General features: G+C 46.3%; 2 protein-coding genes across 3 annotated transcripts; both read right to left on the bottom strand.

Moving 5' to 3' along the window:
* Nucleotides 1-945: 945 nt before the first annotated feature.
* Nucleotides 946-7,836, bottom strand: rfwd3 (ring finger and WD repeat domain 3). The gene is made up of 13 exons (XM_037452420.2): nt 7,580-7,836; nt 6,413-6,678; nt 5,776-6,038; nt 5,641-5,696; nt 5,069-5,248; nt 4,874-4,965; nt 4,537-4,651; nt 4,165-4,360; nt 3,913-4,063; nt 3,507-3,683; nt 3,025-3,239; nt 2,722-2,936; nt 946-2,297 (listed from the first exon to the last, which is right to left on the bottom strand). The coding sequence occupies exons 1-13, from the start codon at nt 7,583-7,585 to the stop codon at nt 2,154-2,156; spliced, it is 2,076 nt and encodes a 691-aa protein (XP_037308317.2). The 5' UTR covers nt 7,586-7,836; the 3' UTR covers nt 946-2,153.
* Nucleotides 7,837-8,563: 727 nt separating this feature from the next.
* On the bottom strand, nt 8,564-12,814 carry LOC119196612 (mixed lineage kinase domain-like protein). 2 transcript variants are annotated; one of them, XM_037452431.2, is made up of 11 exons: nt 12,743-12,814; nt 11,715-12,159; nt 11,116-11,193; nt 10,837-11,014; nt 10,657-10,754; nt 10,439-10,577; nt 10,276-10,360; nt 10,040-10,182; nt 9,621-9,670; nt 9,198-9,338; nt 8,564-9,069 (listed from the first exon to the last, which is right to left on the bottom strand). In XM_037452431.2, exons 2-11 carry the CDS (start codon nt 12,151-12,153, stop codon nt 9,020-9,022), a joined length of 1,401 nt encoding a protein of 466 aa, XP_037308328.2. In that variant the 5' UTR covers nt 12,154-12,159; nt 12,743-12,814; the 3' UTR covers nt 8,564-9,019. The 2 variants fall into 2 exon arrangements, with proteins under 2 accessions (XP_037308328.2, XP_037308327.2); XM_037452430.2 differs by having other exon boundaries at nt 12,526-12,789.
* Nucleotides 12,815-18,175: the final 5,361 nt, after the last annotated feature.

The raw sequence follows: 18,175 nt of genomic DNA, 5'->3' as shown, positions 1-18,175 counted from the left end.
TCTTCGGAGGATGGTCACGGACAGCTCATAAATAATGAGATAAGCGTTTAAGATAAGCGTGAAATGTGATGAACTGTACTAGATCAGTTATATACTTTGGATATCCGTATATAAAAAGTCACCATTCGATTATTTATCCAAAATGTCAGAATTAAAAATAATAAAGACAATGTCAAAATATTCTACATTTTTATTTTGTTTTCATGCCGTTTTATAAGAATCCCAAAGTTTGCAGTAAAAAAAAGGCTGAATATTTCAAAAGACATTCATTTAGTCGCAGGGTTTCTTTAATGTCATAAAAACAAGTGTAGCACCACTAAAATCCTCATTAAAATACTACGGATACATTCAAAAATACTCTTTACAATGCTACTCCAGTTTTAGCTTTTAAAGACTTAAATGAAACGGCACAACATACTTCAAAGGGTTTAAACAAGTTACACCAACAAAAATATGACTATATGTTAAATGAGTAGGATAAATGTACATTATAACGATCTGTTCTTTAATTAGAAATGAGTCTTTCACGGCTCAAGTCCACCATGTTGCTACGGAGGCCCACAAAGGACAAAGTGGTTTTTTTACACGGTCCCTGAAGGCACCATAGGTCGGCTGCACGCTTCTGAAACAATAGTTCTACTAAAGATGAAATGGATTCATTGACGCTGGGACGTTTTAAAACTAGTGTGGATAATATGAAGGTTGACTTTTTCCATGGGATTGTTGTTTCTTCAGAAGCCATGAATGAAGGATGCAGTCTAACTCACCACCAGAGGTCCAAGTCCTTCACTGTCCCTTAAAATGAAATTATTTTAAAATAGAGCTTTTGAACTCAATTCTTTATTTCCCAAAACATTGGCCATAATATGGCATCAAACCTTTGAACATTTCGCCTCATCTTATCAAAAAGTACTTTTCCAACACTAAAGACTTGACTCTGAATACTTTCATTAAAAATAACCCATAATCTTTATTAATTTCGTACACAAAGAACTGGTAGCAAATATACATATATACAACTTCCTTTAGAAAGTGAAACTGTAGAGCAAACCGCAGTCGTTTGGCACTTAATGTTCGGTTCAGAGTTTAAAGTCTTTCAATGAACCGTGAAGAAAACACGACAAGCTTGATGTAACAGAAGAATGTTTGAATAACTCAGAGAAACTTTAATCTGAATTCAAATCAAAATGAATCCACCAGATGAGTTGAATGTTTTACCTCATTGACCTTTGACCTTCTAAACCTCACCGGGTCCCGCTCGTAGCGGCGTGCGAAACTTCGCAAACGGCCGACATTTCCAACTTCCTTTAGACAGTCGGTCAAAGCGAGTGTTGGTGGGGAGTTCATCCCAAAGTGTCTTTGTATATAATTAAAAAGAAATAAAAAAGGAATAAACAGAAACCCTGAGAGAAAAAACAGGTGAGAAAAGGAAGGTGACAGCTGGGAAAAAGGTTTTCTTGGATAAAATCTTCAAAGTAGCTTCACTTGTTTTTGTGCAAAGTGAAAGATTTTCTCTTTGTTTATTGTTTAGTGAGTTTTTCGCTGCACTCGAAGGATTCGTTTTATTGACTTTCAATAGCAGCAACTTCTCATAGTTTGAAAGTCTATCGCATCTATTTCCATCTTGACTGGTTTCATTAGAACAAACCTTTGCTTCAATGACACCAGGAGGCTGATTTGGCATTTCATCGTTAGCGTCCTTTTATGTTGTTTAAGTTGTTTAAACGCACAAAGCAAACCAGTGACTTTGGTTTAAATACCTGCCGACGTTTTGTCGTCTTCTGATGTGACTGAAGATCTTCATTCTTTAGACCAGAAGGTCCATCCAGAAGAAAGAGGATGATGAAAAATGTTGCGCATTTTTCACGCTTCGTTCTAGAAGAAAACGAGCGGCTCCCCTGTGACGCAGGATCTTCAGTCAGTACCAAACGAAGATGTGCAGTCGAGTTAAAACGTCTCAGCGCTTCACGACGGCCGAGATGAAGATCCAAACACACAGTTTGACCTTTGACCTGTGTGAACGCAATCCAGGCCGCGTCCAACTTTCTGTGCAGGTCAAAGGTCGCCGGACGAGACGAAATGTTTGTTTCCTCCCGCATCGACTCTGTGTGTGTGTGCGTGTGTGTGTGCGTCTCTATCGGCGTCGTCCTCCTTCACTCCCACCTGTAGAGCTTCAGCATCTTCTCCGTCAGCGAGGCCAGGAAGTGCTCGCCGTTCACAGAGAACGGGCTGATGTCCAACACCGGCAGGTCGGCCGGGAGCTTCTGGAGCAAAGAGCCGCTGGCCGCGTCCCACACCTGGGGGGGGGGGCATATTTAAATGTATTTTGAATAAAAATGACAACTTAATCCATTACTTTACGAGACAAATCAAAAAAGAAAACTAAAATGAAATTCTTGACTTAAAAAAAATAAGCTTTGGTCCCCTTTAGAAAAGGAAATAAAATGAACTCAATACATTTCAATAGAAAACACACACACACACACACACACACACACACACACACACACACACACACACACACACACACACACACACACACACACACACACACACACACACACACACACACACACACACACACACACACACACACACACACACACACACACACACACACTATATTAATGACTAATCCAAAGGACGCTCTAAATGCATCCCTTGCATCAGTACTTCCATTAGTACCATGCAGCCCCCCCGGGCCACACAAACAGGACCCACCATGGTGGAGTTGGACGCCTCGTCGCCGGCGGCGACCAGGGTCCCGCCCCCTTGGGGGCTCTTGAACACGGCGTTCTTGGTGAGCAGTTTGCAGGACGAGCCGGCGCCGAACGTCTGGACGGGCGAGTAGGAGCAGCTGGGCAGCTGGGCGGAGTCCTGCTGGGGGGTCCGGGTCAGCGCCATCAGGACGCAGCGCAGGGTCGGGTGGGAGCGCCCTGCGGGGTGGGGGGGGGGGGGACACACTTTAACCTTTGACCTGGGAGGAGGGTCAGGACGCGCAGCGAGCATGGCGGCGCCTCTCACCTGGCCTGTAGGTGACCAGGCAGTGGCGGCTCTCCGTCTCCACCTGGATGTCGGTGCAGCCCGTGGTCTCCAGCGGCAGCGCGTGCGGCCGGTACGTGGCCTCGTTGACCTGCTCCCAGAAGCAGGCGGCCTCCAGGGAGCCGGCGATCAGCCCGCCGCAGGGGAACGCGCTGGACGTCGCCCGCGGGACGTAGCACAGCGACGCCACGGGACACCTGGGGGGGGGGACGCAAAGAAGGCGGGATGCTATCAGCCTTTAAGTGCTCAACAGTTCAAGACGACGTGCAAACAAAGCCGACAAATGAGGGGGTCGGCCAATCAGAGCAAGGGGAGGGGCTACGTTTATCAGAAGAACAAAGAATGCACCGGTAGAAGCACCGCTAACATCGTTAGATGCTTTCATTTGAGTTCATATGGTGTGTGTGTGCGCGTGTGTGTATATATGCATGTGTGTGTGCGTGCGTGCGTGTCTGCGCGCGTACTTGGAGCGCAGCGGCTGCAGCTCCTGCACGTGCGTGCTGGTGTCTCGGGTGTCGTACACCAACACGGAGCCGCTGCTCAGACCCGCGTACACGTAGTTGCTGTTGTCCAGACACCAGCAGCAGCTCCACACGGGCTTCCCGGCGTTGTAGGTCTGGACCACCGTGTTGGTCAGCAGACTGAGGGCAGACACACACAAGTACGTTTGATGTATTACGATGTGCTTAGAGCTTAATTCCTCTGTAATGTACAGTAATAATGATGTCAAAACATCTGGGTTTATTCAAGTTGGTCACTGCTGTTAGCGGTTAGCTGCTAACGTCACTCACTCTCCTCTCAACAACGATGTCACTGAATATTGACACCATGGAGGCCAGTGCCTACAGGGTGATGACATCATCGGGGTACCTGGTCAGCTTGAGGGTGTTGTCCAGAGCGGCCGACAGCAGCAGGCTGTCGTTCTGCCGGTTGAAGCACAGACCTCGGATCTGTTTGGCGTGGATGGGGACGTACTGACTCGTCTTCATGTTGGCCACGCTCACCTTCTTCACGCCACAACCTGACGAGGGAGAACAAATGACTACAGCACGGGATGTATTTTAGACTCCGACAGAGAATCAGTTGAAGTGAAAGCCAAGTAGAAGGAAGGCGTCTCCTCACCTGGTACCAGGGTGGCGTGCGGCGACGGCTGCGAGGCCAGCAGGCAGCCCAGCGCTCCGCAGTAGGACAGGACCCTGGAGCCTCCGGTCTGGGACACCAGCACCGCCTTGGAGAAGCCGTACTGGGACGCCCTGCAGCCGGGGCCCGAGGAGCCGGAGGAGAGCGAGCTGCGGCCGGCCATCAGAGACCTGAGCTCCTACAGACAGGACACCAGGCCTTTCCAATGAAATCCACTACACGACAGTCCAGCGGTTTAACTATTAGTATATCAAGTTTAAATTCAGGGATGTATCGTCTTTAAAGGACATTTATCAGCACAGGATTATTAAACTTCTCTCTAATTACAAACTGAAAGACACTCGTCCTCCGTACCTGCAGCTCTTGTTGTGCTTGTCCGTATTTATTGTTGACGACCTGCAGCTTCAGTTTGTACTCCGCTGATTCCAGTTCAGCCTTCCTCCGCAGAGACTGCTCCTGCTCCAGAGACCTGCACACACACACACACACACACACACACACACACACACACACACACACACACACACACACACACACACACACACACACACACACACACACACACACAAAACAGCATTCTTCAGTTATTCCCTGGAGACAAAAAACAACATCTAAGTGTCCTGGGACACGTCACCGGTAACAAGGAGCCGATGCAGAGTTCATTAAACCACGTAGCGTCCGGGTCGCTCACCTCTTCAAGGTCTCCTGCTCAGAGTTGTCGAGCGCCCTCAGCTTGGAAGCGTAGAGCAGCACGATGTCCGAACGCTTCGCCTTCTTGTTGCACTAAAGAGGAAACAGGACAAATGCAGATGAGCCGCCAGAGGACAGCAGAGTGTGTGTGTTTGTGGGTGAGTGGGCTGGGGGGGGGGGGGGGGGGGTCACTGACCTGTGGGCATTTGGCGGACGAACCCTGAGCCACCAACCAGCGCTGGATGCAGGTGGAGCCGAAGAGGTGACCGCAGTGCAGGGCGGACAGCCGGTGCTCGCCCGCCGTGGTCCACGCCTCGAAGCAGATGGAGCAGACGTCGCCTTCCTCCGAAGTCTGGGTGACCTGTGAGGGAACCGCCTGCAAGGGGGGAGGGGGGGGGGGGGGGCTGTGAGGTTTAGTTTGCTACCAGTTAACAGGAAGCGACCCTATCTGGACTGAGGAGGACATAGAGATGCCATATAGAGACCTGTCAATCAGTGTGTAGCCCCGCCCTAAACCATCCACTGCTTGATGTTTACAATGTTTACTGAGGGAATAAATCAAGAGAAGTAGAGTCACTTTTATGGGAGCAGAGGAGTCGCCCCCTGCTGGTCACTACACAGACTGCTGCTGTCAGCTCATTAGTAGAATAAGCATGATGTGTGGTCCCGTACCATTGCATAGGGGCATTATGAGGGCGGGAGACTACTCTAGGGTCTACATCTAGAACTGCTTCAGGAGAGACGGGTGCTGAGAGGTGCGATGGTCACCTGGACGTTCTGGTTTGAAGCTTCTGTCCCGTGGCCACCTGCAGCTGACCTGGAGTCTGCACACAGAGAGCCGGGCTCTTAGAGGGAACAGAGTGACCCAGTACTCGACACAACGCGGGCGGCGGTCAGACTCACCGGTCGGAGCGACTTCCTGCAGCCGGGGCGGTTGGACGGCGGCGCTGACAGCAGGACCGGCGGCGGGCGGCGGGTCGATGGCCCCCGGCGCAGCGGGCAGGCCTCCACCAGGTCCGCCCTCCTCGCCTTCGGACTCGCTGAGCTCGGTGGTGCTGCCGGACTCCGGCTCGGCCGCGCCGGCGGCTGGCGCCCGCAGCAGGAAGTCCGGGAAGCCGCGGGAGGACGCGGCGGTCTGGCTGGGGTAGTGCACCCTGAGGCCCTGCCTGCAGCAGCACACACGTTCAACGCCTCTTCACATATTCAGAATGGTATCACACCTTTCGGACCATGCATGAGCGACTAACCAGCCGGACCCAAAGCCACAGGCTTCTCAGCGACCCAGCATGCACCTGGCAAAGCCGAGGTCTTCAGAGACCTGGATCCATCGTGGTCCAGAACCACCATCACGACCGAGAGCAGGACTCTGATTGGACCGGACCGATACGTGCCTCATGTTTTGTGTCTGTGTGCCTTTTTTTGCAGTTCTTTACACTCCTTAAGATGCAAATTTTAAAAACTCATTCACAGCTCATTTCCGTGTCCACCATCTTTGTTCATCCCTGTGTATCATTATGACAACAAATGAATCTCGGGGTACCTGAGTCTCCTCCGTATGCGCCGCGCTGTCGACGGGGCCGCCGAGCTGCTCGCCGCTCGCTGACTGAAGGCCCAGGTGGCAGGAAGCCGGGGGGGCGCCGCCGTCTGCCGCCCCCCTTCCTCGTCATCATCCACCTCGGTGCTGCTGCTGCCGGAGTCCGAGATGACGTGCGGCGCGTCGGCGTCCGATGCCGCATTAACTGCGCGCTGCCTTGGGCCTCCTCCTGCCTGCACCTCCCCTGGGGAGTCCACCTCCATGGCCTCCATCTGCACGTCAGGGGGGAACACGGGTCGGGAGCTGAAGCACTTGTGTCGATTGTAACTTCTAAGTATAAAGACTCCAAAGAGATGAACACATGACTCCTGATAGAGCTTCTTCCACCTGCTTAATGAAGTGTGAATGTTAATCAAGAAACATCATGTATCCAACAGTCAGACAGTGACAAAGAGCATCTCGATGCAAAGTTAATACTTGCATAATACTTTATTGATGTAAGATTTAAATGACACTTTACTTTCATGGAGTGGTTTCAGTCCTTTTGATTAAGTGGAGGGAACCTGTGATCCAACTAGCTGCACGAAAACCAAGCTTCCCAACCAGTAAGTCGTGCTAACTAGCAGCTAACCAAATGGTGTACGGCCCCGCGACATACGGAAGCTTGTGGCGGTCAACTGCCGGCTCATTCGCCTTCTGACCGGAATAGTACCGGGAGAATGTGATGCCTTTTGCGGCTGAGCGGCGAACTGGAGACCGAGGACTACGGGGCCTCCGCGTAAAAACAGAAGCCGATAGCAGCTTATTGAGTTGCTTTCTAATCTAAACGATGCTGTTTTTATTCCGTTTTGTAAGCAGCGTTATGAGAAAAAATAAATAAGAGTAATGTAATGACAATAATCCAATCCTCCGTTCTCATCCCCTGGTAACCACGGACGCTTAAGCTAAGCTACCATTTGTGCACTTGATGTTGTTGCTGTTTGATACCTCGAAATATACATTCATTAAAATAAAAACATATATCCTTCCTGTTGGTTTTACTTAAAATGTGAAAACTAAAACGGGTGGTAACGAGTGCTGTAGCTCGCTAGCGTGTTGTCGTTGGCTAGCTGTTTAGCTAACGATCCTCGGGCTGAAGCAGCAGTAGCAGCGCCGTGAGAAGCCCCTTGTTACCTGCATGGAAGAGACGGGTTACCGGCTACCGATCCCACTCCAGAGGAGCCCGAAGAGTAACAACATGGCCCCGGGGCAAAGACACGAATCAAACGGGTCCTATGGTGAACCGTTAAAGGGGTTAGCGGGGTTACTTTGCAGGAGAGGAGATGCGGTGAGGACCCCGCGGTCAGGGATCGAATCTCCCGGCGCCACAGCCCGCTCTGCCCCGCCCCATCCTGCCGTGACGTCACCGCCGAAGAGCTTGTGTTGAGCAGATGAATCGCATCCTCGACCATTAGGAACGGTTTGAAGAGGCAATGTGGAACACGTCACACACATGAGAGGTTCACGTTGCTCAAATCAACGTCACGTTTCCCTATCTTCTTATCCTGGTTATGGTCTCCATCAGCAGACGATGCATCAGAGGTCCTTCTGCCATCAAACTAACATTAATTAGTTGGATCATTGGTCAACATTTTTTTACTGGTTTAATTCAGGATATTTCACAGCAGCCGTGTTGAATCAAACGAAGAGAGGATTTGTGGTCATGGAAGGATCACTGAACAGGACCTATGGCAAAACATAACGATGCCTAATACATGTTTTATTAGATTAAATGTCTAAAGCTGATCATGATGGTGTGAAAGTTCCACAGCACCGGGTGTGTGGGAGCAGAGACTCTGAACACCTGTCCCCTTCCATCGGATGTGTCTCTGCAGAGCAGAGCACGTGAATGTCTCCGGTCCTCGACCGTGAGACGAAGGACCCTGGGTCTCCACAGGTCTCCACAGGTGTCCACAGGTGTCCACAGGCCGCTCCTCAGACAAGTATTGTAACTACATTCCCGTTTCTTTACCATAACAAAACCGAGGTGTCACGTCTGTGAACGTATGAACCCGCGTGTGATGCTCTCTCACGTGGAGAAGAGGTTTGCCTCAGCTCGCCGTGAGGAGCTGCTGCAGATTTCTTTTACCTTGCAAGAAATAAATGAAAAAGACAACATTGATTCACAAGAGGCTTTATGACTGATTCTTGATCAAATGAGGGAAAATTATCAAATTAACATCATGATGTATTGAAGACTTACAACTAGAGACTGAGACCATAAACTCATGTTTACAATGTTTACTGAGGGAATAAATCAAGAGAGAAGTAGAGTCATTTCCTCATAGACGTCTATGGGAGCATTTATATTTCTGAAGGACCTGGACTCTGGACCCCTGATAGAAGATACTGTATCATCTATGTTTCCCTGAAGTAACTTTTCAAAACCTCAGCAGAAGCTGTGGCCCCCCAACAACCATCGTTAGAAAAACAGCATTTGCTGAAAACACAAAGCAAGGTTTGAACGTTATGGGATGCTCAGCCAAGAGAAGCGGAATAGAGAAGTGTGGCTTTCAGTGTACATTTTCCGTGTGGATGTTCTTGTTCTTCTGAGGATGTCCATGACCAGAAGGCTCAGGGCTGATCTATCTGGGCCACCACGCCGGGCAGTTTATCCACCAGAGCTGCAGAGGACAAACACAGAGTTACAAAGAACATTCTACTTATTCATTAATGCGCGTTTTGTGTGCGTTTCTTTTCCCACATTAAAGTTAGCTACTGGTCTAGTAGAGGATCAGCACTAAAGCGTTACCTCCAGCGGTCGGCCTGTGGAAGGCCTCGTAGGCTCGGCAGTCGTCGATCAGACCAGCGAGTGCTGGGGGACAATCTTTGGGGAGCTCCTCTTTGAATTGCTCCTTGCACACTTTGTTAGAGATGTCCTTGTTTACACAACCTGACAAAAAGGGCGAGAGAGCATTAAGAACAGAACTAGAAGGCAGTTGTAAGTGGCTTCGGGTGAAAGCGTCAGCTAAATGACATGTAATGTAAAAAAGTCCCTGCAGAACCAACGACATTCGTATCAGGTGCTGCTGCACTTTGCTCAATGCGAATGAATCTGAATGAATGTCAGCAGAAAATCAAGTTGGCTCATCTGATATGTAACATATTAATAGATGTGTGAGTGCAGGCTGTATGGTGTTGACGTTGAAGACTTTGTTAAATAAAGAGTACGCACCAACAAAGGGTCTCTTGCCACTAGCAACTTCCCACAAGACGATTCCAAAGCTGAAAGACAAACATCTCTGAGTCAGCAAGAACATTCATTCTGTTCCAGCTCCACTCTAACTTCTCCTTTTCTTATGTTTGAACGCTTAATAATTCGTATAACATTAATAAAGAGTTTAATGAAGTTGTTAGTAACAACTCTGGAAGCCTTAATAAAGCCTGAAGGTTTAAAAAGCCATAAACAGCCCTATCCCATACTCACGCATTATTTTTTTACTCTTATACAAACTCCTTTAATAAAGAAGTCTACTTTTATTATAAAAGAAAGAAGTATTCTGTCAAGTATTCTGAGGATCACGACGAGGCGTCGGCAAGTGATTACGTCGTTTTTCTGGCCGTCACTACGGCAACCATAAAGTAGGTGTAGACCTGTAGATCTCGGACTCTTTGCTGAAGTTGAGGTTGATGTCGTTGAGCATCTCTGGAGACGAGTAGCACAGCGAACTGATGCTTTCCTTCCTCGTCGTCTTCCTCAGGGACGTCTCTGTCTTCGACAGCTCGAAGCCCCCCAGCTAAAAACAACCACAACAACCCATCAAGACTTCCTTCAACCCCCCCCCCCCCCCCCCCCCCACGGCCATCCCAGCATGCACTGGCTTCAGCACCTTGACCGTGTAGCCTTCAGCCACCAGGAACTTGCTGCTGTTGAGGCATCCGTGAACCTTTGATTTCTCCTCAGTCTGGTGCAGTCTGAGAGAAAAGAGAGTTTAGGGACATGATGCTGCCGGTTTGAAGCACTTCATACCCCCCCCCACAATGATGACTGACCGGTAGAGCCCTCGCGCTGCGTCCAGACTCATCCGAGCCTTGGTGGGCCAGGACAGAGCGGCCCCCTCCGAGTCCAGGACCTCGCGCAGACTTCCCTTCTCACAGTACTCCATGATGATGAGGAACCGGGGGTTGGTGCCTGAGACGACGTGATAAAAGCACTTTAGTGTTGAAGAAGGTCCGATGTGGCCCGATACCCTGCGATGCTCTGCATTTACCGGACTCCTGAACACAGATGCCAAACATTCGCAAGATGTTGGGCGACTCAAAGCGCCGCATGGTTTCCACCTCCTTGTCGAAGACCTTTTTCAGCGCGCTGGAGACAACGTTGAGGATGAACATATGACCATATCAAACCAGTAAGGCTGTCTGAGGAGTCCCCTGGATTCACATCTCACCTCACGCTGGTGTTCAGCGGGTCGACGTATCTCTTGATGGCCACCGGAAACCCGCTGTACTTTCCTTTGTACACCTCCGTGTTCTCTGTGCTCAGGAAGGGCTTTTTGACATCGTCGTATTGCAGCTCGTGAGGTTGGATCATCCGGATGTGTTGATCCGTGATGTTGGGCTTCGTCACTGTGAAAACACAAGTTTCATACAGTAGATGCTCCCCATGTTGCTGACTATGTGCAATAAACCCAATGATTCCTGATGATGAGTGGGTTTGGTGTACTCACAGCTTTGAAGTATTTTGTCCACGTCGGCTTTGAGGGTTTCCATGGCTCTCTGCTGCTCCTGCATGAAGTCCAGGAGCTCTGAGGAGGAGATACTGATGAACCGAAGCCAACAGAACATCCTGTGCAACATCTCTGCTCTCATCCCACCTGGGAGGTCATGTTCTATCGCTTCAGAGACACGATTGGTGGTCTGTTTCAATATGTACAATAACTCACTCTACTGGAACCCCACATGTGGCCGTCTCTCACAGTTCGGCCTATGAGTGGAATCGCTCTCCATCTTTGAATCAGGCTCTTTGTACCTGAACACTTGTCAGTTAACCTCAGCTGTTGTTCAAGCTGATACAAACCCACATTTAGGTGCATCACCAGTCCACAGTATTTCTAACCATCAGACATCCTTGCATCACTCAACTGCTTTGAGACTTGAGTCCTTCAAAAAGGTCTCGCATTCGAAAGGCAGCTTTAGGCGTACTTTTGCGTTTTTAACCATCGCACCAATTGAGTCATGAATTCATAGAATAAGGCAAAGATGGAAAGATCAAATCCAGGCTTAATAATAAATAAAGGGCCAAACGTCTTTGTCAGTTTGGACTCACGTTTCTTCAACTCGGCTTCGTCCTCCTTCGTGTCCTCCATGTCCTCCTTCATTCTGGAGACCAGGTCGAACACCTGGCGCTGCTTGTTGTTCTGCTCCTGGTCCTGAGCTCCAGACAGGACCTGGGAGGCGTCGTTGAGGCGTTCGTTCACACAGTTGAACTCGTCCTCGAGGCTGCCGGCCTTCAGCAGGCGCTTCACCCAGCTGGCCTCAGTGTGCCTCTTGATGAGATCCAGGGCCGTGTTCAGGGTTCCGGAGAGTTCCTTCAGGGCCCTTTCCACATCGATGCTGGTTTGTTCTCGTTTGATGGACCTCACCAGCTCGTCCAGGGCTTCGACGCGCTGACAAACGCGCTGGCAGCGCTTTTTATTGGCCTTCACATTCCCCACCAGGGAGTAGATCTTGCAGGCAACTTCCAGGATCTCCTTGGCGATCTCCATGTCCAACTGCAAAGAGAGGAAATGGAAAACAGCATAGCTGAAAGCAAATGGATATGTACAAAGCTCACTGTGAGCTGTTTTCATTGGTTCATCTCTCAAAGTTCACTTGTCTCAGCATCCAGCTCCGTATCGAGCTGAGCTCACATCACACACAAATGACAGTTTTTTACAAGTTAACGTAAAGAAAGTTTCATTTTACAGCCTCATCAATGTGTTTGTTGAATGTGAACTCCTTTATGTCGTGTTGTAGCATTAATCTAGAAAAGGTTCTGGATGTTCTTGCCAGTGAAGCCGGAGTTACAGTTGTCCCGCTTTGAGGAGATAAAGGTGGGGACGATGATAAAGAAAAAACACTTCTTTCTTCATATTTACCTCAGGGGGGCAGTGCAGTAAATGTGACCCCTTGGAATAACTCGGCTTTAGAGGGATCTCGTCCTCATTTCTTGGAGATGGGAGTGATCTGTTCAGCGAATGAATTCTTGTCCTCAGACCTCTGAGTCGTGGCTCAACACTTTGAACCCGTAGACGAAGCAGCGACTGAAAGCCGTGTAGAGAAACGGAGCAACTCAACAAGTAAAAAGAGCTTTACCTTCGCTGGAAAGTTCTTCTCTCAACTTTATCTTGTGCTGTTGAAAATGAAACCGGAGACTTCAGCTCCTCCCTTTGCTGCTCAGCACTTCCTGTTCCTCTGAGAGACTTGCAGGCCCCCCTCCCCCGCTCCCTCCCATTCACCACACACCCACGTCTGGTTTGCTTCAGCTCTGAAGAAGACAAGAGCAAAAATGGAAGAGACCGTTGAAAGCATGCGTGAGACAACTGGAGAGGTGAGTTGAGCCGCAGCTAATAACTTATTAATAATTATAAGAAAAATGATTATTATTCAGTATTTATCATCTAACCTTCAAGTTAGATGATAAATACAATTCAATGCTACTAATTGTCACAAAGAAAAAGACTTTCACTTCATGTTCATGTTTAAGAGGTCACATGGTCACTGCTGGGAAAGTTCTGATACCACAGTGAAAGTACAGTATTCAGACATAATGTAATGCTATATATATATAACATGTATATGTAACACACGGTTTATTTATTAGTACAGGGCAATAAAAATAACACATTTATTATAACAGTGTCTCCATTATGCCCCAAGCCTGTTCAGATGTTTCCTGCCCACCAGAAGGTTAAAGTCTGTTTTCGGATGGTTGATGTGGACACACCTCATTAAAAGATAATGTTTTATAGAGCCAATAAACCTTTGAACCTGAAAACGGTTTTGTGATTGAGTACAGATGTGAAAGAACTGAGAATGAACAAAGTAGAGAATGTTTGGGGTAAATTGGCATTAAAATATCACAGCTCTGTCTACGCAACATCTCTATGCACCTTCATCTCTATGCACCTTCATCTCTATGCACCTTCATCTCTATGCACCTTCATTTCTATGCACCTTCATATCTCTGCACCTTCATCTCTATGCACCTTCATCTCTATGCACCTTCATCTCTATGCACCTTCATATCTCTGCACCTTCATCCCTATGCACCTTCATCTCTATGCACCTTCATCTCTATGCACCTTCATCTCTATGCACCTTCATATCTCTGCACCTTCATCTCTATGCACCTTCATCTCTATGCACCTTCATCTCTATGCACCTTCATCTCTATGCACCTTCATCTCTATGCACCTTCATTTCTATGCACCTTCATATCTCTGCACCTTCATCTCTATGCACCTTCATCTCTATGCACCTTCATCTCTATGCACCTTCATATCTCTGCACCTTCATCTCTATGCACCTTCATCTCTATGCACCTTCATCTCTATGCACCTTCATCTATATGAACCTTCATATCTCTGCACCTTCATCTCTATGCACCTTCATCTCTATGCACCTTCATCTCTATGCACCTTCATCTCTATGCACCTTCATCTCTATGCACCTTCATATCTCTGCACCTTCATATCTCTGCACCTTCATATCTCTGCACCTTCATCTATATGAACCTTCATCTCTATGCACCTTCATCTCTATGCACCTTCATATCTCTGCACCTTCATATCTCTGCACCTTCATATCTCTGCACCTTCATCTATATGAACCTTCATCTCTATGCACCTTCATCTCTATGCACCTTCATCTCTATGCACCTTCACCTCTATGCACCTTCATATCTCTGCACCTTCATATCTCTGCACCTTCATCTCTATGCACCTTCATCTCTATGCACCTTCATATCTCTGCACCTTCATCTCTATGCACCTTCATCTCTATGCACCTTCATCTATAAGCACCTTCATCTCTATGCACCTTCACCTCTATGCACCTTCATATCTCTGCACCTTAATCTCTATGCACCTTCATCTCTATGCACCTTCATCTCTATGCACCTTCACCTCTATGCACCTTCATCTCTATGCACCTTCATATCTCTGCACCTTCATATCTCTGCACCTTAATCTCTATGCACCTTCATCTCTATGCACCTTCATCTCTATGCACCTTCACCTCTATGCACCTTCATCTCTATGCACCTTCATATCTCTGCACCTTCATATCTCTGCACCTTCATCTCTATGCACCTTCATCTCTATGCACCTTCATATCTCTGCACCTTCATCTATATGAACCTTCATATCTCTGCACCTTCATCTCTATGCACCTTCATCTATATGAACCTTCATATCTCTGCACCTTCATCTATATGAACCTTCATATCTCTGCACCTTCATCTCTATGCACCTTCATCTCTATGCACCTTCACCTCTATGCACCTTCATATCTCTGCACCTTCATATCTCTGCACCTTCATCTCTATGCACCTTCATCTCTCTGCACCTTCATCTCTCTGCACCTTCATATCTCTGCACCTTCATCTATATGAACCTTCATATCTCTGCACCTTCATCTCTCTGCACCTTCATCTCTATGCACCTTCATCTCTATGCACCTTCATCTCTATGCACCTTCATATCTCTGCACCTTCATATCTCTGCACCTTCATCTCTATGCACCTTCATCTCTATGCACCTTCATATCTCTGCACCTTCATCTATATGAACCTTCATATCTCTGCACCTTCATCTCTATGCACCTTCATCTCTATGCACCTTCATCTCTATGCACCTTCATCTCTATGCACCTTCATCTCTATGCACCTTCATATCTCTGCACCTTCATATCTCTGCACCTTCATATCTCTGCACCTTCATCTATATGAACCTTCATCTCTATGCACCTTCATCTCTATGCACCTTCATATCTCTGCACCTTCATATCTCTGCACCTTCATATCTCTGCACCTTCATCTATATGAACCTTCATCTCTATGCACCTTCATCTCTATGCACCTTCATCTCTATGCACCTTCACCTCTATGCACCTTCATATCTCTGCACCTTCATATCTCTGCACCTTCATCTCTATGCACCTTCATCTCTATGCACCTTCATATCTCTGCACCTTCATCTCTATGCACCTTCATCTCTATGCACCTTCATCTATAAGCACCTTCATCTCTATGCACCTTCACCTCTATGCACCTTCATATCTCTGCACCTTAATCTCTATGCACCTTCATCTCTATGCACCTTCATCTCTATGCACCTTCACCTCTATGCACCTTCATCTCTATGCACCTTCATATCTCTGCACCTTCATATCTCTGCACCTTAATCTCTATGCACCTTCATCTCTATGCACCTTCATCTCTATGCACCTTCACCTCTATGCACCTTCATCTCTATGCACCTTCATATCTCTGCACCTTCATATCTCTGCACCTTCATCTCTATGCACCTTCATCTCTATGCACCTTCATATCTCTGCACCTTCATCTATATGAACCTTCATATCTCTGCACCTTCATCTCTATGCACCTTCATCTATATGAACCTTCATATCTCTGCACCTTCATCTATATGAACCTTCATATCTCTGCACCTTCATCTCTATGCACCTTCATCTCTATGCACCTTCACCTCTATGCACCTTCATATCTCTGCACCTTCATATCTCTGCACCTTCATCTCTATGCACCTTCATCTCTCTGCACCTTCATCTCTCTGCACCTTCATATCTCTGCACCTTCATCTATATGAACCTTCATATCTCTGCACCTTCATCTCTCTGCACCTTCATCTCTATGCACCTTCATCTCTATGCACCTTCATCTCTATGCACCTTCATATCTCTGCACCTTCATATCTCTGCACCTTCATCTCTATGCACCTTCATCTCTATGCACCTTCATATCTCTGCACCTTCATCTATATGAACCTTCATATCTCTGCACCTTCATCTCTATGCACCTTCATCTATATGAACCTTCATATCTCTGCACCTTCATCTATATGAACCTTCATATCTCTGCACCTTCATCTCTATGCACCTTCATCTCTATGCACCTTCACCTCTATGAACCTTCATATCTCTGCACCTTCATCTCTCTGCACCTTCATCTCTATGCACCTTCATCTCTATGCACCTTCATCTCTATGCACCTTCATCTCTATGCACCTTCATCTATATGAACCTTCATATCTCTGCACCTTCATATCTCTGCACCTTCATCTATATGGACCTTCATATCTCTGCACCTTCATATCTCTGCACCTTCATCTATATGAACCTTCATATCTCTGCACCTTCATATCTCTGCACCTTCATCTATATGAACCTTCATATCTCTGCACCTTCATATCTCTGCACCTTCATCTATATGAACCTTCATATCTCTGCACCTTCATATCTCTGCACCTTCATCTATATGCACCTTCATATCTCTGCACCTTCATCTCTATGCACCTTCATTAGGTCGACGTTCTTCAGCTATGAAACTTCACATCAGAAAAGAAGCATTCCCGGTTTGTTGGTAATCAGACGTCAGTCTTATAAAGTGTGTAAAGCAGCCGGGAGCAGGACGCCATCGTCTGCAAACTGGAGATCCTTTGTGATCTTTTACAGATGTTTGGATTCACTGGCGATATTAGCAGATACACGGGGGGTGGGAGAGAAGTTTATTTTATGATCGGCATTTTGACATCATGAGTCCAAAAATTCTTTACAAAAAAAATTTTATCAAAATTTTTTAAAGAAAAAAGTCAAACTATGTAAGGTGGAAAAATGTTTAGAAATTAGACAAAGTACGATGTTCCTAGAAATCATGGAAACTATAAATAAAAATGATGTTGAAAAGAATTTTAGACAAAAGTCAAAATATTAAGGTGGAAAAACGTCATGGAAAAAAGTCAAAATTTGTAAGGTCAAAAAATGTTTTAAAAAACCAAAGTAAAAAAAACTATATCGAATATTTTTTCCTTTTTTTGAAAAAAAATTTTTTCGACCCAATATATTTTGACTTATTTTTTTAAATATTTTTTGAACCAATGTATTTCTACGTTTTAGAGAGAATGGTTTTTGACCCCAAAAAAATTCTTTTATTTTTCAAGGACATGTTTTTAACTTAATATTTTTTATTTCCAAACATTTTTCGAAAGTGTTTTAAATTACAGTCAAAATACATTGTCTCTAGCCCTCATATTGTGGGGGAAAAAGTAAAACAATGTTTTGAAAAATAAATAAAAATATGACAGTTAAAGTTTGAAATGAAAAAAAAGAATATTGTGTCAAAAAATGCTTTACGAAAAAAATACATTGTGTGTAGAAATTTGATGGGAAAAAAGGTCTAAAAATACTAAGTTTTTAAAGAAAAAAGTCAAACTATGTAAGGTGGAATTTAACTGATTAAACCCCCGATTTGAAATTCCATATACAAAATTATTTAAGATAAAATGAAGACTAGATCTTTTTAATGAACAAGTAATCACTTTTGAAAGCGTGTATTTTAGACATATAAATACATGGTCTTTTAGGGACAGGTACATGTTTTCAGGTGTCAATGCACACCAGAAGAAAGAAAGTTTTGTTAACTGTGTTGAAATATTGTTGCATTAATCTCGACCACAATAATCCAATAGACTAAGTATTGACTGGACAATAGAAACATTTGACTTATTT

The sequence above is a fragment of the Pungitius pungitius genome, chromosome 6 (genome assembly GCF_949316345.1).
Source record: "Pungitius pungitius chromosome 6, fPunPun2.1, whole genome shotgun sequence".
NCBI lineage: Eukaryota > Metazoa > Chordata > Actinopteri > Perciformes > Gasterosteidae > Pungitius > Pungitius pungitius.
The sequence above is the reverse complement of the archived record's forward strand: the minus strand, read 5'-3'. Positions and strand labels throughout refer to the sequence as shown.

What these genes read in the sequence shown, in the direction of transcription:
- rfwd3 (XM_037452420.2), bottom strand. An exon ending in AAGCACAACAAGAGCTGCAG is followed by an intron (nt 4,361 to 4,536) that starts GTACGGAGGACG and finishes TCCTGTCTGTAG; the next exon opens with GAGCTCAGGTCTCTGATGGC. An exon ending in AACACCCTCAAGCTGACCAG is followed by an intron (nt 3,684 to 3,912) that starts GTACCCCGATGA and finishes GTCTGCCCTCAG; the next exon opens with TCTGCTGACCAACACGGTGG.
- LOC119196612 (XM_037452431.2), bottom strand. Translation starts at nt 12,153, where the DNA reads ATGGAGATCGCCAAGGAGATCCTGGAAGTTGCCTGCAAGATCTACTCC. An exon ending in CCGCTGAACACCAGCGTGAG is followed by an intron (nt 10,755 to 10,836) that starts GTGAGATGTGAA and finishes CGTTGTCTCCAG; the next exon opens with CGCGCTGAAAAAGGTCTTCG. An exon ending in AAAGAGTCCGAGATCTACAG is followed by an intron (nt 9,671 to 10,039) that starts GTCTACACCTAC and finishes TTTGTCTTTCAG; the next exon opens with CTTTGGAATCGTCTTGTGGG.